At 35.8% G+C, this 26,973-nt stretch overlaps 2 protein-coding genes across 2 annotated transcripts; one reads left to right on the forward strand and one right to left on the reverse strand.

Annotated features, from left to right (window-relative positions):
• The first annotated feature begins 923 nt into the window (after positions 1-923).
• LOC130797232 (protein TRANSPORT INHIBITOR RESPONSE 1-like) lies at positions 924-6,269 on the forward strand. The gene is made up of 3 exons (XM_057659747.1): positions 924-1,673; positions 4,576-5,065; positions 5,160-6,269. The coding sequence occupies exons 1-3, from the start codon at positions 1,147-1,149 to the stop codon at positions 5,967-5,969; spliced, it is 1,827 nt and encodes a 608-aa protein (XP_057515730.1). The 5' UTR covers positions 924-1,146; the 3' UTR covers positions 5,970-6,269.
• A 1,713-nt stretch (positions 6,270-7,982) lies between these two features.
• LOC130797230 (protein HASTY 1) lies at positions 7,983-26,809 on the reverse strand. The gene is made up of 22 exons (XM_057659746.1): positions 26,463-26,809; positions 20,234-20,335; positions 19,426-19,569; positions 19,258-19,338; positions 19,082-19,151; positions 18,792-18,862; positions 18,540-18,703; positions 18,379-18,450; positions 18,014-18,248; positions 16,519-16,581; positions 16,159-16,434; positions 15,697-15,810; positions 15,484-15,610; positions 15,226-15,395; positions 15,028-15,129; positions 14,069-14,172; positions 13,701-13,983; positions 12,719-12,963; positions 10,909-11,412; positions 10,119-10,413; positions 9,825-10,008; positions 7,983-8,650 (listed from the first exon to the last, which is right to left on the reverse strand). The coding sequence occupies exons 1-22, from the start codon at positions 26,571-26,573 to the stop codon at positions 8,574-8,576; spliced, it is 3,594 nt and encodes a 1,197-aa protein (XP_057515729.1). The 5' UTR covers positions 26,574-26,809; the 3' UTR covers positions 7,983-8,573.
• Positions 26,810-26,973: the final 164 nt, after the last annotated feature.

The following is a 26,973-nucleotide window of genomic DNA, read 5'->3' on the forward strand; positions in this document are numbered from 1 at the left end:
TCCAAAGATTATTAACAACCACAATAACAACAAAATATTATACTCCATACACTAATAAAAGCAATATACCAAACCAAAGAAAAAGCTTAGTCATATTTCAACTAATAGGTAATCAGCTAGTCTCTCTCTTTTAGAAACGTACATTAAACCCAATTTATTAAAGATTAATGCCTATTTATCTTATTTTTAATGGCTACTTACATTATCTTTAATACTTACCTATCGTATCCTTAATGTCTACTTTCAATATCTTAAATGTCTACTTAGATCATTTTTAATGCCTACTTATAATATTTAGAAAAATATATAATGGGCCGATCCAATTAGAAATGATCTCTCATAAGAATTTGTGATAGGTAATTGCTTTGTTCTATTATACTTGTTTGAATTGATTTTTTCCGTAGTTTAATATGTTTTTTTAATAATAAAAAATTATAAAAGTTAATATAATGAATGTATGCTATTTGATAATTTAAACAAGATTTAATATGACTGTATTTTTTCTTATACGTTAACCGAAATATATAAAACACACTTCAATGATGAATAAATCCAATAAGGCAACAACCATAATATAACAAGCACTTAAAAACCGAACAAGTATATAAAAGTAATAACCAACATGAATAGAGGTGTTCAAAACAAATTCAATGACCCAACATTTTCCCAACCTTGTAATCAAATTCGATTTAACTGACTTTAAAAATGTATTTCCAATCATTTAAAAATCAAAACGAACAAGGCTTAATTTTGAACCGAAATAAAATCTCTAATCTAAAATCGATCTGATAATCCGAATGAACCCCAATACCTTAAATATAAGTCTATAATAAATTAATAATGTACTAGTAGTACGATATGTAAAATAACACACATTTATTACTACAATAAAACCATAACAATATCAAATTATTTTAGGCCATGTTTACCCTCTCTTCCAATAAATAGTGAAAAAAATACAATTGACCCACTTACTCTATCTTTCTCACTCCCTCGCCCTATCATCTTTCTCTCCTTATCTCTTTGCCTTCTTCTTCATCTCTCATCTCCTTTTGACTCATATTTTCTTTCTCTTTTAGATCCAATCTTTCTCTCTCTACCCGTTACTCAGATCTTAAACTCTTTTCTTCCTTAGATCAACTAACAATGGAGCAAGAATCTCCAGCACCCAAATCTCAGTTTAAAAAACCCACCTCAAATAACCAATCCTTTTCTTCTATCTCTACAAATTTCCCTGAAGAAGTACTTGAGCATGTACTATCCTTCATTGAGTCACATTCAGACCTTAACTCGGTCTCACTCGTTTGCAAATCATGGTATGAGATTGAAAGGTGGTGTCGTCGTGGGATCTTTATTGGGAATTGCTATGCTGTTAGCCCTCCGATTGTAATCAGACGCTTTAAAGATCTCCGATCTGTTACTATTAAAGGAAAACCTCATTTTGCTGATTTTAATCTTGTTCCTGAAGGTTGGGGGGCATATGCTTACCCATGGATTGAGGCATTTTGTGAAGCTTTTCCTGCCTTGGAAGAGCTTAGAATGAAAAGAATGGTGGTTACTGATGAAGGGCTTGAGTTGATTGGGAATAAATTGAGAAATTTTAAGGTTTTAGTTTTGTGTTCTTGTGAAGGTTTTACTACTGATGGGTTAGCTTTTATTGCTGCTAATTGCAGGTGATTTTTCATTTTAGATCTTTCTATTTTAGTCCACATTATGGGTTTTTTTATGGGGTTTTTTTTATGGGTTTGACTAATTTTTGTGAAGTAATTTGGAGTAAAAATTTGATTTTAACATCTGGGTTTTGGTTGATTTTATCTGGGTGCCTTGAATTTGGTAACTTTTGGATGCTGTAATCTTTTTTTAGGTGTCCTTGGAATGATATTTGGGTTATTATTAAAATTTTGGTTAAATGATTTGGAATATTGATTTTAACTTTTGGGTTTTGGTTAATTATTGTTTCTGGGTGTTCGAAAAATTTTGTGGTTTTTATGCTTTAATTAGGAATAATTTCACTTGAAGTGTTTAAAATTAATATAGTAGCTTTTTTCCCCTGTTTACCTTTTCCACTGAGAATTTGTTTTAAAAATTTGACTTTCTGCAGGATTGAAAATTCAAGATTTGACTTTGAGTTTTTGTAAAATTAGTTCCTGAATTTGTAAATTCCTTGAATATTATGGTTGATGAGTATTTCTAAGTTGAAATTAAGTTGTATTGATTGGAATTTTGATATTATGCTTGATTTTGTTGTGAAGAATGTCACTTCGTGAGAATATCTGCTTTCGATGTTGTTGGGTAGCTTAAGTTTTTGACTTGACTTTATTGAAATGGTGGTGTCCATAATTAAGTATGAACCAATAGATTATTTTTGGATCAAGACAATCATCATCATATCCCGTGTATATATGGCTTCTAGGAGCTATGATCGAGGTTTCGAGTGGGATAGAAGAGGATAGAGTTGTTTATTCGGGTCATCGGGTTAGGTGTTTTGGGTCGGTTTGAAATCGGGTTTTGTGTCCATATTGTATTTTAGATAATTGTAAATTGTTTTTGAAGTCGGGTCAAATCGGATTCTGTTATAAGGTCGGGAAAATTTTGGATAATCGAGTCTGTTTTGGGATAAAAGGTGATAGACCATGCCTTTGAGTCAAAAATGTTGCGACCAGTTATAAGAACTATGACCCAGATCTGAAGAGGGATAGAAGTGGATAGGAGATGATAGACCGTTGTAACATAATTGCTATTTAATTCGCTTTTTGAATTTGCGATTCGCTCAAAATGACCCTACCCTAAATTAGCCCAAAATTGACCATAATTTGCTTATTTCGATTCGGAATTCGCAAAAAGATGTGAATCATGTGACAGTGTGATAGACTATGCCCTTGATTCAAAAACGTTGCGACCAATCGATATTTTAGGATCAAGAGATTATGTAAAAAAAAGCTCAATTTTAGTCCATGGTTTTATCTGAAGATCTAATTTTGGGTAATCATATAAATTTACCTTCTGGGTTATGTTAAATATACCTTATTAAGTATTGACATACATAATTAGAGTATATACTTGGAATTTCACTGCTTTATCTCCTTTGGTGGGGTTTTCATACCTTCTATGATTAATTCTTGAAAAGGATCATGTGGTTCTGTTCTTCTACCACTGATATAAGGCTGATAAAAGAAAAAGGCACCTCATCTACTGGTATCATTGTCCATTGTGGTACCGTCGATAATGGCGTGAAGAAAGGTTTCAAATTTGGATGTCTTTGAGGTTTGGACCACTGTCTTCCTAAGAATAGTTGCTTTCTAATTTGGCCGAGGTGATTGCAATGTTTATGAGTGTGCTTTCACCGGCGTGTTCATTGGACCTGTCAAAACGGGTGGGTAGGGTGAGTTTCGTGTTAGGTCGATTCGAAGTCGAGTTGTCTCCGGTCCAAGTCGACCCTACGGGTCAATGATTATTAATTTTTTCCCAAAAATGTTTTTTTTGTAACCGAGGACTGATAAAGTGATTTTAAGGCTATAACAAAGAAATGTTGACTCAAAATACAAAAAATAAATATAAATATAGCGGATCCCGACCAAAAATGACGTTCAACTGAAAAGTTGACAAAAAGAAGAAAACAATTCAAAATGATCTGATTTTGGCTACGGTGTTTGGATCCTTTCGGTATTTTGGGTTGGGTCATTTTTCAGCTACAGATAAAAATTACTAGGTTATGACCCACTAATTTTCGTTCGAGATTCGGGTCAATTTTGATTTAGGTCAATGTCTAGTAGTGATTCCTTAATAATCCTTGTTAAGGAGAAGTCAGCTCCCAATTTGTTAATCTAACTTTTATCTATTCTTTTTGATAATTCCTCCATTTTTATGGGATCTTCCTATTGTTGATATGATAATTTGGTTGGTTCTTATGTCTAAATCAAATAAGAAATTTCATACTTGTATTAGAATATCTATTCATGAGTGGCCATGAAGATTTTGAATTAATATTTTAAAGCTTTGGATTTTTAAGTTGAGTCTACTTGGGAAGTCACTATCTGATATTGCCTTTACTTTGGCTTTTTTTCCCTTTGTTTTATGGACCACTGATTTATGGTTTGTTTTCAGTTTTGGATGGTTGCATATTGGACACTGCAGGTCCCTATGAGATACTACCTTATTTATTTATTTATTTATTTTTAAATATTTTGTGGATGTGCTTTTCTTGCTGATGCTTGCACAACATCTGCCATGAAATCGACACGATTCCTAGACTATGAATCTATCCTTTCTTCATACCTTATGACTAAATATCCTGTAATTTCGAACGGTTTCTTTTAATGATCTGATTAGAGGTGTCAAAAAGACCTGTTGATTCGAAATTTACCTGACCTTGTAACCAAACCCGATTTGACCAGACTCCAAAAATGATTTACAATTATGTAAAAAAACAATATGGACACAAAATCTGATTTCAAACCGACCCAAAAGAATGAACACCTCTTGATCTGATGTTTAAGCTAAAAGATGTTCACCTTTTTACATGATTGATGAATGAGATTCTCGAAAATATTTTTATGATTTGTCTAATTTTTATAGGAATTTGAGAACTCTCGACTTGTGTGAGAGCGAAGTTGAAGGCAGTGGGGAATGGATACGCTTTTTTCCCGATTCTTACACATCACTAGAATCTCTTAATGTTGCCTGTCTTACCACAGAGCCATGGTTTAATCATCTTGAGGGTTTAGTCAGCAGATGCACTAACCTTAAATCACTCCGGCTCAACCGTACAGTGTCTTTAGAGAGGTTTACGACTCTTCTCGAAAAGGCACCGCAGTTGGTTGATATCGGCACAGGCTCATTTTCGACTGAGACCAGCGCCGAAGCGTATGAGAAGCTCACAAAGGCGTTTGTGGGATGCAAAGGGCTCAAGGGTCTTTCTGGTCTCTATGACGTCGTCCCTAATTATCTTCCTGCCTTGTATCCTGTCTGCTCGGGGCTGACGTCTTTGAACCTGAGTTATGCTGCCATTCACTCCCCCGATCTCATCAAACTTCTTGGTCTCTGTCAGAATCTGCAGCGTCTTTGGGTATGTGTTAACCGCACTCGCATAATCGTATTGTTCGGTTATACCAACCATTATTTGAAAGATATTAAAATCTCGATTGTTATCTTCAATGCAGGTCCTTGATTACATAGAAGACAGTGGGCTTGAAGTGCTTGCGGAATCATGCAAGGATCTCAAGGAGCTACGGGTTTTCCCTTCCGAGCCTTATGCCGAGGAACCAAATGTTTGCTTAACTGAACAAGGTCTGGTATCCGTCGCTATGGGGTGTCCTAAATTGCAGTCCGTCCTCTACTTTTGCCGTCAAATGACCAACGAAGCATTATTCACCATAGCGAAAAATCGCCCCAATCTAACCCGCTTCCGTCTATGCATCATTGAGCCTCAGTGTCCCGATTACCTAACAAGAAAACCTCTTGACGAGGGTTTCGGGGCGATTGCCGAACATTGTAAGAACCTCTGTCGCCTTTCGTTATCAGGTCTCCTCACCGACTATGTTTTCAAGCTCATAGGGACCCATGCCAAAAAACTCGAGATGCTTTCCTTGGCATTTGCCGGAGATAGTGATTCAGGTTTGGACCATCTTTTATCAGGGTGCAAGAACCTGAGGAAGCTCGAGATAAGGGATTGCCCGTTTGGTGGTAAGGCACTCGTGGTAAACGCAGCCAAGTTGATGACAATGCGATCCCTTTGGATGTCTTCGTGTCAAGTGAGCTATGGCGAGTGTAAATTACTTGGCAAGAAGATGCCGAGGTTGAACGTAGAGGTCATGAATGAACGGGAGAACCCTGATTCAAGGTCCGATGACTGTTCGGTTGAGAAGCTTTACATCTACCGATCAGTTGTTGGACCAAGGTCAGATTCTCCCGACTTCGTTTGGACTATGAACGAAGAAAATCTGGCTTCGGACGTAAGTTTATCACATTAAGCAGTCCTTGATTGTCAATAAAAGGCGATCAAGGATTCGGAAGGCTAGGATGACCGGCTGTTTTAGTGCCGGTTGGACAGTGAAGGATTATTTAACGATGTATGTCTATTTTTTATGTATCATTATGATAATGTAGCCAGGATTGGTAGTTAGTAAAAGAAAGGACACCTTTTAAACATGTATGGACACTGTATTAGGGTTCCTGATGTTCACATTAATTTATTTCCTATGATAATAATTCAAATCTTCAATAACTAGTGCAAAATGCAAATTAATCCAATTCTTTTTGTATTTTTCTAATAACTGAGGAAAGTATTCTTTTTTTTATGTTGTTTCAAGAGTAATTTTTGAAGTACTTCACCAATGTTTATAAAGAATGGTTTCGTTTCATTGAATTTGCTATATTTTTTATTTTTGATGGTCTACTAAGTTTGCTGCTTCATCTTTGATGGTAATATTTAATACTTTTTTAATTCTCATGATAACATTTGTTCTTTTAAAACTAGGAAAATTTGTCTAGACTAATCCCACTTATTGTTCATCTGTTATGAATAATTCCTACTATTGATTATTTCTAAATAATCCAACTTTTGTATATTATTTGCTGACAGCACTCATTTTCACATTTTAACCGACTATTTTAGACACTTACCACCTAAAAGGAGTAAAGTTAGAACAACGAGAAAACAAAAGGGGGGAAGAAGTGAGTGTAACGGCTATTATATACCTACATTAGTCGGTTAAAATATAGAAATGGGTGCTGTCAGTAAATAATATACATAGGTTAGGTTATTTAGAAATAATCAATAGTAGAGATTATTCACAACAAATAGGCAAATAGGTTGAATTATTCTGGACAATTTTTCCTTAAAACTATTCACGTATAATTTAACTTTTTATCTTATTCACCTAAGACCTAACAATAAATTATTGAATTTTATATTCTTATTATAGTAAAATTAATTAAATGTATATAAAAAAGCCATGAATATACTTTTTTTTACCCACAAAAAATTTGCTCGCTTTTCTTTTTAATTAGTCTAACTATATTTATTTAATTTTTATTTTAGGTACGACCTACACTATTTCTTAAATTTTAATAAACTTATTTAACTTAACATTTTGTATTATTGTTAAATAATTTTTTAAAATTTATCGATCAAATACGTAGGAGGTAAATTTGGTGGGGGCAGAGAGAGTAATGAGTAGTACAAATGATATAGAGGAGGGGAGGATAGTAATCCTAAAATGGTGATAGAGTTAAAAAAAAAAAATTAAAAAAAAAATGATGGTTGACTGACACATGCAGGTTGTAAGTTGTAAGGTAGAGACTACGAGTGGCGAGTGGGTCTGTGTATTTGTATTAGAATCTTTTAAGGGAAACACTACGGACTTAGTGACAGCGACCTATGCATCTCCATTCTCGATGACTTCATCTCATTATTGTTACTATCAATTACAATTTCACTTTTTTTATTTTTTATTTTTTATTTTTTATTTTAGGATAATAAGAATTTCTTCCGCTAATGAGAGGAAGGAATTAATTTTTTACCTCTCTCACTTAAATTTAATTGACTTGAATTCAATTTATTTCATTAGATATTAATTATTACAATAAAATTCGATTTAATGTATTAGTCCCTTTATCCTCTTAATATACACCACTTTTCATTTTGGATTATGATAAATGTAATTATTTGCACTTTTTCACATGACTTGTACTCTTTTTATAATAGTTATTAATAATTTTGTGCTTATTTTAAAAAATTTATTATATTTTACTCATTTTGGTGCTAAATATGAGTGATTTATCATATAATTATATAAAAATCACCCTTGAAAACATGTATATCATATTAAATTATAGATTTTAATTATAAAATTTAAATTGTAGATTTTCAAATTCACAACTTCAACAATTACATTCTATTTGTGATACAATATCATATAATGAAGATTATATATTTATACAATTTGGGTAAATTATTGTAAAGTATAGACAATATATCAAAATGTAAAGTATATTTTCCTTCAATTCTCTTCCTTTCATTCCCTATTCAAATTAAGCAAATTTTATCGTCTATTTTCCTCTCGGTTGTTTCTCTCTATTTTCTCTCATCCAAACATTCTCATCCAAACACAGTATTGGCCTGTAAATATCCGATTTTGTGACCAATAAAAACTTTAATAGACGAAAAACAATTGATTTATACTATAATTAACCAAAATGATGTACCTTAACAACATCAACCAAAAATTTACTTATCCTGCACAAAACATGAAAAGCTCTGGACTCAAACTCAGAAATTTATATATGTGACGAGCATCGAGCGCCAACCGCCCAAGTTACAAAATACAACAATTTTATGGTGCGAGGAGAGTTAAAATGACCATTTCTGGTCAATAAGACGACCATATACGAAAAACGCGAGCAGCGTTACACATCACAAGAATTCACAATTGATCTGATCCTACAACGGTATTTTCCATTAGATTTCAACTTCGCTTAACGGAACCAATTTGTCTTCTCTATACTGTATCTGTAATTCCTAATTGAACTGGTGAAAGTCCTCTGTACAGGGATAACAAAACTATATCTACCTGTTAGATGATTGCTGCAAGTCCTATCGACTCCCCTTCATTTCTGGTATCTAAACCGGTACTGGGATTCCGAGACCTTGCTGAAAAGTATGTAACAAAAAATCCCGTCAGCAGAGAATGCATGATAATGTCACTAATAGCATTCGAGCACACAAAAAACGATGTACGTTCAACACATATCTTGTTGGCATGTTTTTCGAATCATTTTCCACAAAATTCGGCGAGTGCATGTTTGTTTATTGCCACCGTAAGCGACCCATGAACGCCGACCGGTGGATAGTCAGATAAATGGAAGATTGGTAATGGATGGACTAGTGCAACATAATTCGACAGCTAACTTACTTTTCGAATTCACGATTCGCTCAAAATTGTAGAAGAGTAACCCATAATTCGCTTTTTATGATAACGATTCGCAAGGAGATTAGTGAAAGCACGTGACACTGAGATGAACATAAGAACAAAAGGTGGGCCAGGGTGAAGCATTCCCCTATCAGGTTCGTTTACATCCCTATCTAGGTCAAGTTATTGAAATCGTCATGGGATCCTATTGGTAGTGGAGAAAGAAGAATGAATCCATACACCTTTCTTTATTACTTGCAAAAAACCATCATCTTGATTTGTAATTTTCCAATCTTTCAAAGTTTCTAAATATTCGATTCATTGTATCAACGACAAATAACTCCTCTCACGTTTGAATAGGTTTCAAAAATAATGTGGAGCAACTCAATGATCCTAACGTCATGTTTGCGTTCAAATTTCAATGCACATGACTAAGGGATGTTTCGTGAATTTTCACCTAGGGCAAGTATAACATTACGCCCCTTCCCTTCAATTCCTTACCTCTCCTTTTTCTATCCACGTGAAGGATATGTCATCCCTCCGCTCCCCTCCCCTTTTTCCCTTCCGTTTCCTTGCATCCAAACATCATAAATACAAATTAAAGAGAGGATCAGTTAAACATAATTCACTAATTAATTCGCCTTTTGAATACGCAATTCGCTCAAAATGGTTCAAAAATAGCTTAAAATTGACCATAATTCGCTTTTTCCGATTCACGATTTGCGAGGCGAGTAACAAATCATGTGACAATGGAGGGGATGAAAGCACAAAATTTGATCTAATCTTAAATTTTTCCGTAAGCAAAAATACAAGGTAAAGGAGGGCATAAGAAACATGAGAAATTAGATCGTTTTAAATTTTCTTTCCCTTGGGAGGGTGCAAGGTAAATGGACGGAATGGAAGGCACATAATTACCTGAGACATTTGTTATTATATTGACGCTCTTTTGAGCGATAAGTGCTTTCAATTTGTTTCCAGTTCCCGATAAAAGAAAACTTCTCATAAGCTGTTTTTGTTCCTTGGGACTTGCGGTCTTAGCCAAAGACTCCTCAAAAGCCGCTAAATGCTGTGCGGTAATGCAAGGAAGCTTTGACAAAATCTGAAGCATGAAAATAAATCCATTAAACGTAGAAGTATGTTGGTTGGAAAAAAGCATGTGTACGCAAATTAATTTCATGAATAAAGCATATGTATCAAGGCTCAACTCACCTGCCTAGGTGCAGGGTCTCTATCCGCAAGATAAATAAATATTTCACGACATAGATTAACCAAATCTGAGCCCACAAAAGCATTTGATTCGAGGGCCAAACCTTGGATAGCTGCATAGAACAAGTCTTTGGAGACAAATTCTCGAAGTTCGACATTATTTGTCAAAATAGCTAAAAGAACAATAACGCCGCAAAAGGAACAAACTTTTGTCATAGCCTCACTATCTATCCATTGAAAAGCCCCGAGACAAATCTGCAGCGCCGGAACAGCTAGGTGTTTATGCTTCAATAGAAAACTGCAGATTTAAACAGGTAAAGAAAAATGAAACAATGTCTGAAGCTGAAAGATTTGGACTGCGGAAATGGAAGAGAAAATTGTTTTTAGCTTTCCAATTTATAAATGCCCAAAAGTTCTTCCAAGAAGTATTTGTCAGGGAATCAATTCAACCAAAAGTTTAAGCTGATGATTGAGGGCCTTGAAGCCCCAGGATACGTTATATACTCTAACACGCCCCCTCACACTAGAGCCCTTTGGACTACATGTGTGGATGCAACACAAACCCTCCTCATACCTGGCGCTAAAATATTCCACTATGAATGAGGGATGGTTGAGATTCGAACTCGTGACCTCTTGTCATGCTGGCTACTGATACCATGTCAAGGAACCGACGCAACCAAAAGCTTATGCTGATGGTTGGGATATGTTATATACTCTAACAGTATTGATCCGAAAACAAGCTCAAAATAATTTCAAAATATTTTATATTTATTTGTAAAGAAAAGAAACATACCCAACGGCAGAAGTGGAGGCAAATACATCCAAGTCCTTCAAAGAAGAAGCATCGATGCGAGTAACGTGACCTGAGTGCTCCAAAATGGGCAAGCCAGTATTGAGCCCAGGGGAAGCCAATGCTGACAATAAACCACATACTTCACGAGTCAAATCACGAAGTAGCTTCTCCTCCATGACTTCTACTTTCAAATCTGATCCTCCAGCTATGTTGCAAACATCGGGAATCTTTGCGCTGCCTTCATTTAAAAGACTTGACCATGAGGAGTTCAGTGCTTGATAAGTACGAAGAAGCAATGGATGCAAAAGCTTCTCCAGCCATGTTCCCCATAAATTTGGAGGGCAAGACTTGACCAATGGGATTATCACCAAATGAATTAGCTGCCTCAAATGCCGGTATTCCATTGACAGCAGATTCTCCATCAGAGCCAGAGCCACTGAATCAATATCCAAGCATTGGAAAAAAGCATCCCCTATAGTTGTTGACAATCCCAGCACATCATACCTAAAACAACGGGGTTAAATGTTAGGATTAGTATAAAAGAAGATAAAGGTATGCAAGTGAAAAATGACAACTATAAACAAAATATAGAGTGGGTATATGGGTACGGTGTAGGGTGTACCCATCATGCTTGTGACATTTCGAAGACATAATATAGTTCATTGTCAAGAGATGCTTATACGGACTTCCTTTAAAAAAGAGATGGTGCATAGTAGCCCTACAATTATGATTAATGCCTAACAAGTTTCTACAGGGATATAAGGTTTTTGGGAAACAAAGCTATCCTATTTTTGGAGATAAAGCTAAAAACGCTATACAACAGTTGTATAGGTTATGGTTGCATACAAATAACGTTTTCCCAAGCACAACACTCACCTATCCCTATCCCTTCCCCGCCAACCCCACCCAATAAAGAAAAACAAAATACAACAATTTATTACCCTAATCTTATCAAGTGGCTTCCATCTGGGCTTCTTTACCACACCCATAAAAATACAATTGCTTATTACCCCAATGTCAATAAGTAGCTCCCACCGAGGCTCCCACTTAGGTGGGATTTCGAGGTTGGATGTACGCAAATTTATCCTTGTGAAAACTAAGTTGTATGCAACTTCACATAAATAAAAAATGCACATAATTTGATGGCCTGTTTCACTATAATCCATTGTAATCCAAAACCAAATAATTATAAATCTTTGACCCCATCATAAATCATAAATAAATAAATAAAAAGAAGCTCTTGGTCAAAGTCTAGCTTGATGATATTGGGTATAGCTATTGTGTGGTATCATGGGCGGTTCTTGGGGCATCCCAGGTAGCCGACTGCCTAGGGCCCCCCGAAATAAGAGGCCTCAAAAATTAAATGGTGCTATTCATGCCCGGTTTTGAGTAGCACTTTTAAGTGATTTGTTTGAAAATTTTTTCTATACTTGAAGTAATATAATTTTACAATATATTGTCTTAAATTATTTTTCTTGAAGTGGAATTTTTTTTATCTTTTAATATAAATGAAGGGCCCCATTTAAAAAAAAATCGCAAAAATAAATAGGGCCTCCAAAATCTTTGCTCCGCCCTTGTGTGGTATGGTCAACATTAAGTGGAATTAACTCATCCATTTCAGGAAGTGTGAAAATTTCCTCAAATACGGAAGAATGATCAGCTTTTCCAAAAAAACACGTAATGTAATGATAAAAAAAATAAAAGGAAATATTTGGACGACACTGAATTAACTGTTGAGGTAGTCAAAAACACAATTCTTGAAAGACGTAATGATAAAATAGAAGGAAATATTATATCAAGGCATACATACCCACTGTCTCTGATACCTCTTAACCAATTTCGTATGTCTTTTTCGTTTGGCTCTCCATAGGCTTCCCTGCTCATATCAGTCAACGATCCATCAGCAAAGCCCAGTGGACCTTTTGGCGCTTTTGTGTTCACTTCTCCAAGAAGACTTGTTCGCTCTACATCACTGATTATAAGTGCAGCTTTTACTTCCCCAGGCAAAGATTGGATCACGGTGGGAGACCAAAGTGAATGGATAGAACGGAGAAGCTGCAGCAAGACAACAAGTGAAAGTATTATCAAAAGACCAAATCTTTATAATCTTGAAAAAAAGATGTAAATGGGTCCCTGGGTTGGATCTAGGTCGGATTTGAGTCTCAAACGTGTGGGCCTAAACCCGGTTCCAGATGGACCCCAAATCTGACCCGAACCCATAGGATCAAAATTTAGATGGATCTAGACCCTTAAATTAGGGTCGGGTCGGGTCTGGACCTTTAGGGTCCAACACCCATGCCCATCCCTAATTGAGATTGACAAAATCTTTATAATCAAAATGCATATATAATACTCCTACTCAGAAGATAAGTATTATTTTCCTAAATAGAACACTAATCCAATTATGTCAATTTCCGCTTTTTACAATAATTGACAACTACTCGACTAGGCGGCTAATATATTCAAAAACGCAACAATCAATGCAGGAAACACCAAAATAGCATATTAGGGTGTTTGGTAAGTGCAAAAAAGCAGTAAGTGCATATGAGCTTTCAGTTAAGTTTTAGAAAACACTTTTATGTACTATGAAAAGAGTTAGTTAAATTTTTTAATGTGATAACTAGGTCAAATCAACTACTAAAATGACCTACCAATACAGCCTATCGGTCATTTACCAAACATCGCAATGATTTTATTAACGAGAAAGTAATCTTTAAAAGACGCCACCACTAAACCTGTAAAAATTTAGGTAACAGAGAGCTACTTAAACTCAATAAAGACGGGAATCATACTTTTAGAAGGGGTGGCAACATCCAAGATAAATGAGGAGCCATTGGTTGCACTGGTGCTTCATTTGTGATAGTCGGCAAATTATTCTTCCGGATTCTAGATCTCTTCAGTGCCCTCTCAAAGAAAGTCACGGTATGAAAAATGGACCACATTAGTGGTGTATTAGCACACAGGTTAACAAGACCTAATGGTTCAGACAGATACGAATTTTGCCAGTCCTGCTGGATCCACTGTCTACTCAGAGGTTCAAGCAACCAGGCTAAAACTTCTTGCTGCTGTTGAACACTGCAGCATAAAATAGTTTTCTCATCAATACATATAATCACACCGCAAAAGCAAAAAGTGAATGTGAATGAAGATGAGAAATCACCCGGCAGCAGAAGCCATAATAAGGAATGCTTCTCCAATGAGATTATGCTCTCCACGAAGTAAATGACCCTCGTTTTGTAGCTTTGCCATCATATCTGCTATCCCCTGTAAGGCAGCAATTCCTTAGTGACAGAAATCTTATATAAGCACATCTACGGGGCTATGGCCTATGTTACTTGGACTCGGCTACTAATGTCGGATACTTGTACGTGTTTAAGTGTCGAATACGTCTAAATATTCAATTTTCCGCCTAAAATGAAGTGTCTAAGTGCCATGCCAATTTCCGAGCATCAAGGATTGGACACGGGTACGTGAAGCAAAATGAGGAGTTTGATTAATAGCTACAGGGTAATTCATAATACTTATTAGGCTTCTATTGAAGAGAATCCCTAGGTCTATAGATGAAAACATTTAGCAGTTTTTGTGACACATTAAACCCCAACACACTCGAGAAAAGACTGGAAAGGAAATGGTTTAAGAAGCAAGTCACATTACAACGTAAACATCAATATGAAGAAAGAAACTACAAAATCCGATGAATTTCGAAGTTGCAAATGATGCAAGTACATGAGTATAACATTTATTTAAGGCAGAAAACTCATTCCCAAGCTAAAAAAACCCGAAATAAATCAAGTATTAGGGTCTTTTAAGAGATCCACTCATCAAAACCCAGCATGTTCAAGATGTAAGTTGAAACAGAATCAATTTTTATTGTAGACTAGCACAATTTGTCAAAGTTGTGGGTCCCCTAAAATCAAATAGTGCAGTAGGTTCTCTGGATTCTGGAGCTACTAAAACTGCTAGACAAGGGGATGGAGTGGAGGCGAAGGATCAGAATTCAGAATTTATAGTAAGTAAACTAACAATTTGTGGGAAAAACTTGCATATCCAGCACAGTTATCCTTTTCTTTCTCCTTTCACTAGTTCGTAAAAAGAGAAACAGGGTTCATTGGAAATCACCTTCATGTGAGGCAGTAGGCTTTTATCAGCAACTTTGGCAATCCTAATGAAAGAAGTGCAAATCTGCAGCCTGGCGTGTCGGGCACTGTTCGTTGAAGGATCCTGTCAGGTGAGCAATATTTAAAAATACACCCAATAAAATTTTACACATGTAATGATTCAAAGAAAATAGTCGGCAACGGAAGCTTAAGAAAATACCTTAACAATGACGGGAAGGGAGGTCAACAGCTCAAAAAGCTTATTGACAACCATGCCAACTGCATCCGGGAAGAATTTCAGGAAAGGACCAAATGAATATAGATAGTGGCCAAGGACTTCCACAAGCACGGGTTCGCTCCATTGTAAGGTAAGTAACTGCTGCAGGAGACCTTCCATTTAAAAGAATTGAGCGTATTAGAAAAATATGCAAGGTAAAAGCACACGAAATGTAAAAGATTTCAGAAGACGAAGTACAACCTTCAAAAATCCTACACAATGCAAGCTGAGTTTCTGAGCTACCCGTGAAAATTTCTTCTGAACCATCAAAAACTGCAACAACAATATTTTCAAGGGCAAGTTGCATGCTCTCTAGTATAGTTAAATCCTGAAATAAAAATGTCAGTTAAGGACACAATCTACAAGTGAAACAAAAAAAAGGTTTGAAGCTCCACATATAACACATAACGCTACCTGTGTTGGCACTGAAGATGATTCTAGGCTCTTAATGATCATAATTGTTCTTTCACACACCCGTGTAGCAGCAATAATAGGTTTGTGGTTTGAAATAAATCGAACAAGCTCCATCTATTTAAAGAAAAGATGTTAGAACAACCAAAATGCCAAAGCTTTACTCCCAGCAAAAAGTAACGTGTCATAGTCATAGTCATAATCAGCAACCCAGTATCCCGCACAAAAGGTAACGTGTCAACAGGGAAAATTCTTTGTACTGTCAATTTTCTAGCATACATACCATAAAGTAACAACGAAATGCAATTCAAAATTTCTTTGTACTGTCATCACATACTTCTATACCATTGACACATTTAATAGAAAAACCATATACTAGTAAACACTTGTACTTAACATGGTAATAGAACAGGAGTGTATCTCCGAAAAAACATAATTTTTAAACATGAAGCTACATATACACACCAGCTTAGAACGATATTGACTGAATTCTCCTTTGCCCTCAAAATCATCACTCCACAATTCCAAAGGCCCAAAAGAAAGTGCTGTCTCAGGAAGAATTTTTTCTTTTTTAAGGAGACGCGGAAAAGACGTTTCTAGAAATGCACCACAATAGTCATCATTTATCAGATTTAAAATCATCTTCTCATTATCAGTCTGTCCAGAGCCAGCAGAATTTTTCACAGCACCATCTCCAGTTGCATGAGCTTTTGGCTTTGATAGTAAATCTCTCATTAAAGCCTAGCATATCACATCCATGAGTTAGTGGTTATTGGTGAATGATAATCTAAATTGGAACTTAAATGAAGCCAAGTTCGAGCTCACCAGCCAGAAAGACAGTGACTGACAATGAAGAGCCAACTTAAAATGTTGGAAGTACCCCAGCATCTGCAAAGAATTAAAAAGGTCAAAATAGCTTATACTATTGACGACTGATGAGCCAAAATGACATAGAATTAAATCAAAATTTCCAGGGATTAGCCAGGAGAGTATTAAGTGATAAAACCCAACTTGTTTTCTGAAGAACCTTTTTAGTTGATTTGAATAAAATCATAAGAAAAACAGTGAAATTCCAAAGCACAGTTGAAAATCTACCCAAAACCTCGTTTCTTAAGATCATATGCTAGCTCTATTCTCCAAAGTCCAGATACATATATAATACAAAAAACCAAATAACCGAATGATATATCGAATCCAACCAGCTAGCTCCTACTGAATATCAAGCGACAGAAAAGGAACAAGATGCTAGCAAAAATCAGAATATTATTCGGAGAGGGGGGCTATACGCATCAAAATATCAAGCAAGATTCTTAAATCTTTAAAAGCAGGGTCAAAACTCCAAATAAAGAGCCCTACAGTCACTCCAAACAAATAGCAATACAAGGATTCAAAAATTAAGGAACTAGTTAAATAAAATTGAGCCCATCAAGATTAAGCTCACTGCCACTTTTCAACAAATTGATCCATAGATCTAAAAACTTTCAAAATATAGCAGTAATGAGTTTATGGCACTATAGATAGATAAGATGGTCTATTGCCACTCATGTCCTCCAAACCATCTTTGGTCTTACTCACCCTCCTTTTAAGCATGCCAACCTATCTTAAACAATTTTCTGTCATCTTTTCCTCAATATTAGCAACTCCTAAATCCTTTCTTATATTTTTGTTTCGAATTCTATCCCTCAAGGTATGTCCACTCATCCACGGTGGCATTTGCATTTCCGTTACTCCCATCTTTCTACTATGATCATTTTTAAAAGTCTAACATTCTGATCCGTATAGTAGCGTCGGTTGGTCGTTCGATAAAACTTGCCTTTAACTACTGAAAGAAAGCACTTCACAGAAAAAAAATTCAAAAGTGCAGTTCGAGGACATTTTTAGTATCATAAAACATACTTTCTCATATTTCACTGTTGGCTGAGAAAGTACATTTGCATCCCAAAGGATAACCATACTATACTCAGTAAAAAGCCAGTATATCTAAGATACTAGGTCAAGGAGTCAGAAAATATCTACAACACTGCAGTACTACAGGATCGGGCTAATCACAAGCGGCACCAAAAGTTGAAGGGGCCTAGGAAGATGAGCTTGGATCCATAGGATCCAAAAAAGCTTGGAACCAAATGCTTAAGATAGGGTCGAATATGGGTGCAGAAAAATGAGTCCAAAACCCATGTCAACCTCTAAATTTTCATGCATGACCTCAAACCACATTGAATTTTTCCTTCAATTAACATTTTAATAGCATACTAATTTTACTATATTATTTACATGCTTCAACAGCATCAGAAGGATAATATTCAAGGACAAAAAAATTCACCTGTTGAAGGTAATAAGAAAGGTTGCTCGTATTACTAGTGATGCACATCAGATTTGTGGAACCCAGAGAAACCATGCACTCGCATATCAACTCTGCAAACTCGAATTCACGGTCATCAGTGGAGCCACTATTCACACTTGATTTGTGAAGGAAGTCTCTAGAAGAATTCATCATGATCTCAAATATGTTGCCCATTGCAGAATCGAAATCCGGTGTTGCATCAGCAGGTCTTTTCCTGTGATTCAACAAGCTTATTAACACAGAACTGTTTGTACAACACCCCCATGGTAACATAGTCTGCGGTCTATGAGTCTATCCCTAAAATAAACTAGAAAAAATCCCAATACTCGCTAGTCACGGCATACCTTGCACAGACAAGTTTGAAGAACTCGCAAGCATGAAGACGAAAATCTGGAGAAGTAAGCAAGCAGCCACATCTGCAGTACACAGTTTGGGTGGAGAATGAGAATACGCCTCAATCTCGGCCCACATAACATCAGGAAGAACTATATATCAATCAATTTACCCATATATTATGCCATATTTGGCAAGATCAGGCAAAGGAGCCCACTCAGCATAAGCATTTATTGCATTCAAGGTTGCAGTTACAGTGGCTGCATGAAGTTTTGCAATGTCTAGATGCTGCTGGTTAGCCTCGTTTACTGCAGCCCCGAAGTGCCTCTCCAACAACTGCACAGGTCTTAAAAGATGAGGCAGGCATAACAATAGCGCAAACAATAAACTTTTAACCTAACATATCTGTTTTTAGTGAACTTACAGAGTACAACAAAGGCAAAATTTCGGGCAGAGATTCAGTCAGTCCACGTAACAGTTGCCTGCGCCTTTCGCCTGTTTTTCCCCGCAGAACAAACGAAAAAAGGTAAGGCACAAGCTAAATTTCATTGTGTAGATACTCCAATATGTGAGAAGACAAAGTGCCCCAAAAATGTTTCAGATTAAGCTACAATTATGTTCTTCCAGTAACATTCAAAAAGTAAAAATTTTCAACACGAGGAAGATGAAATGCAAGCAATTGAATGGGACACAACTGAGTTTCTTCATTATTACCTTCTAAATCTTCATTATGAACAGTAATATCTTCAGGAAGCCACCTCAACATCATTGAGACCAATTCTGCCTAAAATATACATTTAGAAACTAATTATTCAAGCGCACATTATAATCATTGTAAACAAATAAACCCAGAAAAAAATGGCAACAGAATTGCAAAACAGGACAATTACTTGAGAAGGGCCATTGTTAGAGAGGGCTACAACCGAAGGGAGCAGCTCCTGCCAAAGATTTGGGCCTTCTCTCCTTACTATCTGTAAACAGAAATTAGAAATAGGTTAGTTAATTTGAAAAAGGGGCAGACTTCACTGAACAGAAACAAAAAGAAGCCCGCGTAAAACCTCTGCGACAAGACAAGCTGTTTGACTTTTCAAAGCCCACTGCTCCCCTGGATCCGCAGCCTGAGACATCAAGTCAATAGCTATGCTCGCAAAATTTTGCCGTTCTATTGAATTTAATTCTTCCCAGCGCAGCCTCACCAGATGCTACAGATAAAGTGGGAGGAAAATCTTTTCAAGTTGGCATACATATTGAAAGTTGGAACCTTCTTCAAAAAAAAAAATTATATATCTAATGAAAGGTGAAAAATCCCTCACTGAATAAACAAATGTGGAAGCTGCTTAGCTACAGAATGAGTACCAAAATACATGTTTAGTTTTAAGCCATTAGATCAGTGTTACATATCTTTGTATCAACAGAATCAATGGATGCCACAACCTCTAATAGCTTTACTGAGAAGGTATGGAAAAAATCACATTATTCTCAGACATTTAGTATATATTTCTGATTATCAGCATGGTCAGGATGAAGGCTATGATATGAACAAAATGTAATCTGAGAAAAATGTTTGAAGTTCGAAGCTATATATCATCTTAGACTTGATTAGATAGAATAAGGTTGGATAAACAGTTGATCAATACAAATAATTATAACAAATGAATTCAAAATGAACAAACAAGTTTGAATTGAATGACAAACTTTTTGTTGTGTATTGATTGACGATCAATGTCATTATATTACTCATTTGAGGATTGTAAGAAATGTTTTAATGGATTCCAAACTATGTCAGCATTGTTGAAAAAACCGCAGTCCGCCAGATATAGTTGGAAAAAAGTAAATAACAAATAAGGGGGAAAATCAAATAATAACCTGAAGCATTTTGAATGCTTGAAGTCGTATTTCTGAAGCCCACTCCTTCTTAACCAACATGAAGGACGTACTAGCCAAAACACGCACATCCCCTGCTTTAAACTGCAAAAGTTGAACCATTTCATTACGAGTACAAAAACCAAGAAAAAGATCAAGGGAAAATAGCAAAAAGCACACACTAAAAGTGCTACAAAAAGAAAATCAGATTTATCCATGTGAAATGAGTAAAATGAGTATATGAAGAATGAAGATCCCAAACTAGAAGAAATTTAATCCAAGGAAACGAGGAAATGAGAAATAAAGTGGTTTAGAAATTTAATGAGAAGCATAGTGCAAAAAGAAGGCCACATTGTAAAGGTTTTCCGAAACCAATATTTCTCATATCGGAAAGGTGTAAAAAACCACATTTTGGGCCGTTTTTGTAGGAAAGTAAATATTTAGGAAATAATATTATTATGTGATTATTTTCTTTTATTTAGTTTCCTAGATTAGTTTTGTCATTCTTGTATAAATAGGGGCTATTGTCTTTTTCATTATTCAATACAAACCAAGTATTCAAAATCTAAAACCCTAATCTCTACTTTATCAATTTCTTCATGGTATTAGAGCCGATGGTGTTTTACAGCGACCTTTAACCAGACCCTCATTGGAGAATCAGAATTTTTTAAAAAAATTACTTCAAGAACCGAAACAAACATAAACCATGAGTTCCGCGGCAGAAAAGTTCGATCTCGAATTAGTTTTTCAGGCACACAGCCCCGTCACCAGCGTTGGGCAATTCACCCAGCTTCACAAATATTCCAACACCAAACCCAGATCTCAACATAAAAAGAGGCAAGAACCATCTTTTTTCTTCTTGCTCCGGTCCAGTTCATTAACTTTCCCACGAAAAGATAACAGTCCTCACCCTTACCCAAAAATATGGTCAGCTATGGGAGGGGTAATTGGGATTAAAAAATCAGAAAAACAATGGCCAAATTCAACCGGAAAAACATTTGGCTATGGAGGCAAATTGCTCTCAAAGGATTAGAAAACCACTGGTCAAATTTTATTTGATAATGAAGAAAGAATGAAGTTTGAAAGCGAGAGAAGAAATCATGGTAATAATGTTGGTATGTCAGCCGAAAAAGAAGGAAAAGTGGAAGGGGGTTGTGAGGTGTCATCCAAAAGAAAAAAAGGAGAAAGAAAAAAGGGTAAAATTGAAAAAGAAAAGTGAGAGGGTAGTTGTTGTGTGGTGTCCACCGTAGGAGAAAAAGAAAGGAAAAAGAGAAAAAAGGGAGGCAATCTCATTTTTTTCTCAATCAAATGAAAAAGTGAGACAAACTCATTTTCCTTGGATTTTCGATTGCGGGGCAACAGATACCATGACCTATGATCTTTCCGATATTATTTCTCCCACTCCTACAAACCAGACTCATATTCAAACGGCCAATGGAGAATATGTTGGTGTTACTCAGGCCGGGACTGTTGATATTTCTCCCTTGATTCACTTAAAAAACTGTCTTTTAATTCCCAGTCTATCCCATAAGTTGTTATCTGTTAGTCAATTGACTAAACAACTTAATTGTACTGTTTTATTGACTTCTGATAGTTGTATTGTGCAGGATGCTCAAACTGGGAAAATCATTAGACGTGGTACTGAACGAGGAGGTTTGTACTATATGGATGAGACGGCTCTACAAAGTCAAGCTATGCTTACTCGTGAGTCCCCTGCTCATCAACTCTAGACGTGGCATTATCGCTTAGGTCATCCTTCTCTACCTTACTTAAAATAATTATTCCCTTCCCTTAAAAACACTGTTATGTCCTTAGATTATGAATCTTGTGTCTTGGCGAAAAGCCATAAACACTCATCTTTGCCTAGTCTTTCTCGTTCACCTAATCTATTTTCTTCGATACATTCTGATGTGTGGGGACTTGCTCCTAATTCTGCAACTCATAATTTCTCTTATTATGTTTTATTTGTGGATGATTATACTCGTATGAGTTTGGTATATTTTTTGAAACACAAATTTGAAGTTTTTTCAGTTTTGTCGCCTTTTATAATATGCTTCATACTCAATTTCATGCTAAACCACAAATAATACGTTCTGATAATGGGGGTGAATACATTAACTCGGCCATAAAACAATTTCTTTGAGACCATGGAATGCTTCACCAAACTTCTTGCCCTGACACACCACAACAAAACGGGGTTGCTGAATGCAAAAAACAGACCTTACTTCAAATCACCCGAGCTCTTTTGATAGAGTCTCATGTCCCAATTCTTTTTGGCTTGAAGCAATTGCTACAGCTACTTATCTCACCAACCGTCTTCCTTCAAAACCACTACAATAAAAAACTCCCCTTGAAACCTTGGGATCTTTTGTCTCTCTTTCCTCTTCTCGTTCCTTACCACCTCGTATCTTTGGGTGTGTTTTTTATGTTCATCTTCCTAAACAAACTAGAACCAAACTTGAACTTCGGGCAATTAAGTGTGTTTTTCTTGGCTATGGGATAAATTAAAAGGGATATAGATGTTTTGACCCTCTACAAAATCGAATGTATACCACAATGGATTGTGATTTCTTTGAACAATCCTACTATTATACCCAGCCTAGTCCTCAGGGGGAGACAGTTAATGATGACCTAAGCTGGCTAATATACCCGGTGATGATTGATCAGGACCCAAAAGAGCAGGTAGGTGAGACTACCGATATTGTTTCTGAAGCCATAGTATCTCCTCTTCAGTTCATTCCAGTCCCTTCTGATGAGCATCCAACTGAACAAGAGGTAACACCCGAACCAATAATTGATACATCTAATGATGATGCACCTAGTGTTGATATTCCCAGCAGATATGAGTTACCTCCCAGAAGCACAAGAGGAGTCCCTCCTAAGAGATATGATCCGGAATTTGAGTCTCAACACTCTCGGTATCCCACTAACCGAGGAAATGATGGCAATTTATCTCAGACAACAATAGCCTTCAACATCTCCCTATATTATAATGTTCTTCCAAAAACGACTGAAGAAGCTCTCCGGGATCCGAAGTGGAAAAGGGCAATGGAAGAAGAAAGTTTTTCTCTTAACAAAAATGAAACATAGGAAAAGTGTGAGTTGCCAAGAGGAAAGAAGACAGTCGGATGCAGATGGGTATACAAAATCAAATATTTGATTGATGGTACTATTGAACAGTATAAAGCAAGACTGGTAGCACAAGGGTATACTCAGACCTATGGGGTGGAATATTCTGAAACTTTATCACCGGTGGCTAAAATCGACACAATCCCAGTCCTATTCTCAATAGCTGCAAACAAAGATTGGGCACTACACTAGTTTGATGTGAAAAACACTTTTCTACATAGAAAGAAGAGGTGTATATGAAAGCTCCCCCAGGTTTTTCTAGTGACTTTACTCCAGGAGAAGGGTATAAACTGAACAAAGCTTTGTATGGACTAAAACAATCTCCAAGGGCATGCTTTGGGAGATTCACTGCAGCTATGGCAAAGTTTGGTTATGAACAATGCAACTCTGACCATACTTTATTCCTTAAGAGACAGAATGATCGTATCACGTGCCTAATTATCTATGTGGATGATATGATCATTACCGATGATGATGAAGAGGAAATATGTGCCCTCAAGGAGCAGCTATCTCGAGAATTTGAAATGAAACACTTAGGACAACTGAAATATTTTCTTGGTATTGAAGTATTGAGATCAAGAGGAGGTATCTTCATTAGCCAACGGAAGTATATACCTGACTTGCTAGCTGAAACAAGAATGCTTGATTGTAAACCTGCAGAGACACCTATTATCGCCAATCATGGCCTTCAGATGATCAAAGGAGAAAAGTTGGCAGACAGAGGGTAGTATCAAAGAATGGTAGGGAAACACATCTATCTCTCTCACACATGACCAGATATTGCATATGCAGTTGGAGTAGTGAGCAGGTTTATGCATCAACCACAGATACAACATATGGCAGCAATCATGAGGATCCTACGGTACCTAAAGGGTACAAGTAGCAGAGGCATTTTATTCAGGAACAATGATCACTTAGACCTTCTAGCCTATACTGGTGCAGATTGGCCTGGTGATCGAGATGATAGGAGATTCACTTTTGGGTACTTTACATTGGTTGGGGGAAATCTTGTTACATGGAAAATTAAGAAACAAAAAGTCATTGCTTTGTCAAGTGCAGAAGCTGAGTTTCGTGGTATTGCAAAAGGAGTAACTGAAGTCATATGGTTAAAGAAGCTCCTAAGTGAACTAGGTTTCCCACAGAAGAAAGCGTGCAAATTGTTTTGTGATAATAAAGCAGCAATCAGTATCTCTGAAAACCCAGTTCAACATGATCGCAACAAGCATGTTGAGATTGACAGACATTTCATGAAGGAGAAACTTGAGAAGAAAATTATAAGCCTTCCCTTTGTAAGATCAAAAGATCAGCTGGCAGATATTCTTACGAAGGCTATTATTTCAGAAGCCTTTGACCAAACATTGTGCAAGTTAGGTATTGGTGACCCGAAGACCTAACTTGAGGGGGAGTGTAGGAAAGTAAATATTTAGGAAATAATATTATTATGTGATTATTTTCTTTTATTTAGTTTCCTGGACCAGTTTTGTCATTCTTGTATAAATAGGGGCTATTGTCTTTTTCATTATTCAAATACAAACAAAGTATTCAAAACCCAAAACCCTAATCTCTACTTTATTATTCCGCATTATTAATTTCTTCAGTTTTGAGTGATATCTCGTGTTTTTGGCTGATATTTAGTTATGATAATCGCATCACTCCTGTTACTACATCACCGTCGCATTTTTCACACTATGCTATGAAATGCCTGATGAAATTATATTACTCTGGACAACAAGTGCAGCTTGAAGTTTTATTAAACTTCAAAAGTTTTAAATCTGAAAAATTTACGTCTACTTCACAAGATCTTTATTGATTTCGTTCTTTAATATCAAAATCCTGCAATTTCACACAGCCATGAACAGATGCACATAGCTCTTCGTATTTTAAAGTCCAAACATTCGGGAAAGCTAACAAACACAAGTAATTGATACGTCCAATTGATCAAATTGATAGTCTAAATCACAGGTGCAAGATACACCTAATATCTCTTAGCTGTACATGCAATAAAACATTATATAAGTTTCAAATGTATACCTCCACACACCTTCTCATGCAAAATAAGTAAAAAACATAAACCTCTACACGGGGACAATGCGGGTAGTCAAGTAGACAATGTGGGTCCCACTAATATCTAATCTCAAGGGCAAGCTGGAGAAGGGAAATCTGCTAAGGTGATCAATTGATCATCAATACCGGGACAAAGTCCAGAATTCGGGACGTGGTCCACTTGAGCCACGGCTCTTCCTCAGAACACATCACTGATATCTTTGTCATACGATCAAAATACAAAAAATCCGAAAATCTAAATTGTATATTCTTTGTCATGAAAACTAGGAGCTAAGACAATAATTTGATTATGATGAAAATTTAAACAGGGTAATGACATATATAGCCCTAACAATATATTTAAGCATCAATTATATTGACTAAAATATCATTGTTGGAACTTTATCACCAAATCACGCATCGAACGGAGTGATTAATGTTAACATAATTCTTTTTTCACTCCTTAAAGTATTTCTTAGGGCTATGTTTATCATTTCCAAATTCCAATGTACTACTTTGTTGATGGTAAAGTTTCCAAAATTTGGACTTTGGGTTTCTCTATACTGTATTTTAGAAATACACAAATATAGAAATTAATACACATAACACATTTTTAACATAGTGAATCCATATTAACTCCAACTAAGCAAACAATCGAGTAAAAATGACTATAACCTCAGATTTCTCCAAACAGAATTTTCTTAACATTCATCCCAAAAAACAAACTCAAGAACAATAAAACAAATCAATTAATTACAAAAATTTCCAATTTCATTGCAAACCCATAAAATGCACAAGGGGGTTTCAATTAATTCAATCAAATAACCCCTTTTCATCATTTTCAGGCCCAAAAAATTACAACTTTCCCTATTAAATATCAAGAATAACAGTTAATGCACTAAATAATCATCTTTTAAACCATGATCAATTGTTCTAATTAAAAAACAAAACAAAAAATCAAGTAGAATCAACAACCACAAAGAAAAAGTGAAATTAATGCATAAAGAATCAAACTTGATTACACAAAAAGCAAAGAATAGAGGAAAAGATAGAAAAATACAGATTCTAAGAAGGAAAAAGCAGCCTGACGAGAATCAGGGGAAGAACTCCAATCAAGGGCAGCAGTTATGGCTCTAGCTACATTGTTTGCTATGTTACCACCTTCCTCCATTTTTGTTTATTGTTGGGTTTTTTTCTGATGGGTAATTTTTTTCACACCAAATAAAAAGAGGGTTGTAAGATTAATTCGATTAGGGTTTATATGGTGAATAATTAAAAAGGTTTATTGAAGAAGAATTTGCTTTCATCCAGAGTTCCTGCAAATATTGTTTAAATAAACTGTAGCAAAATAATGAAAAAGCAGAAATATGGAGAATTTGCTTTGGTATTTATAACATAACTTTATGAAGTATTAACGCAGAGAAAATGCTTGCTGACCAAGTGTCTTTAAAGTATAGTATACAAGTACTATTTTTATTTTTAAAATTTTTTATTTATAATTATTTTTAAGTGATCACTCAATTATGCCCCCCAAAATTTAGGGTTTTACTTTTAAAAGCAAAAATTTAATG

Source organism: Amaranthus tricolor, chromosome 12 (assembly GCF_026212465.1).
Source record: "Amaranthus tricolor cultivar Red isolate AtriRed21 chromosome 12, ASM2621246v1, whole genome shotgun sequence".
Taxonomy (NCBI): Eukaryota; Viridiplantae; Streptophyta; class Magnoliopsida; order Caryophyllales; family Amaranthaceae; genus Amaranthus; species Amaranthus tricolor.

Excerpts from the sequence above, each read along its gene's own strand:
- LOC130797232 (XM_057659747.1), top strand. The coding sequence starts at position 1,147 with ATGGAGCAAGAATCTCCAGCACCCAAATCTCAGTTTAAAAAACCCACC. Across the intron at positions 1,674-4,575 it reads TTTATTGCTGCTAATTGCAG|GAATTTGAGAACTCTCGACT; the intron begins GTGATTTTTCAT and ends TAATTTTTATAG. Across the intron at positions 5,066-5,159 it reads AGAATCTGCAGCGTCTTTGG|GTCCTTGATTACATAGAAGA; the intron begins GTATGTGTTAAC and ends TCTTCAATGCAG.
- LOC130797230 (XM_057659746.1), bottom strand. The coding sequence starts at position 26,573 with ATGGAGGAAGGTGGTAACATAGCAAACAATGTAGCTAGAGCCATAACT. Across the intron at positions 18,863-19,081 it reads TCATAATGAAGATTTAGAAG|GCGAAAGGCGCAGGCAACTG; the intron begins GTAATAATGAAG and ends GGGGAAAAACAG. Across the intron at positions 15,811-16,158 it reads GTCAATATCGTTCTAAGCTG|ATGGAGCTTGTTCGATTTAT; the intron begins GTGTGTATATGT and ends TTCTTTAAATAG.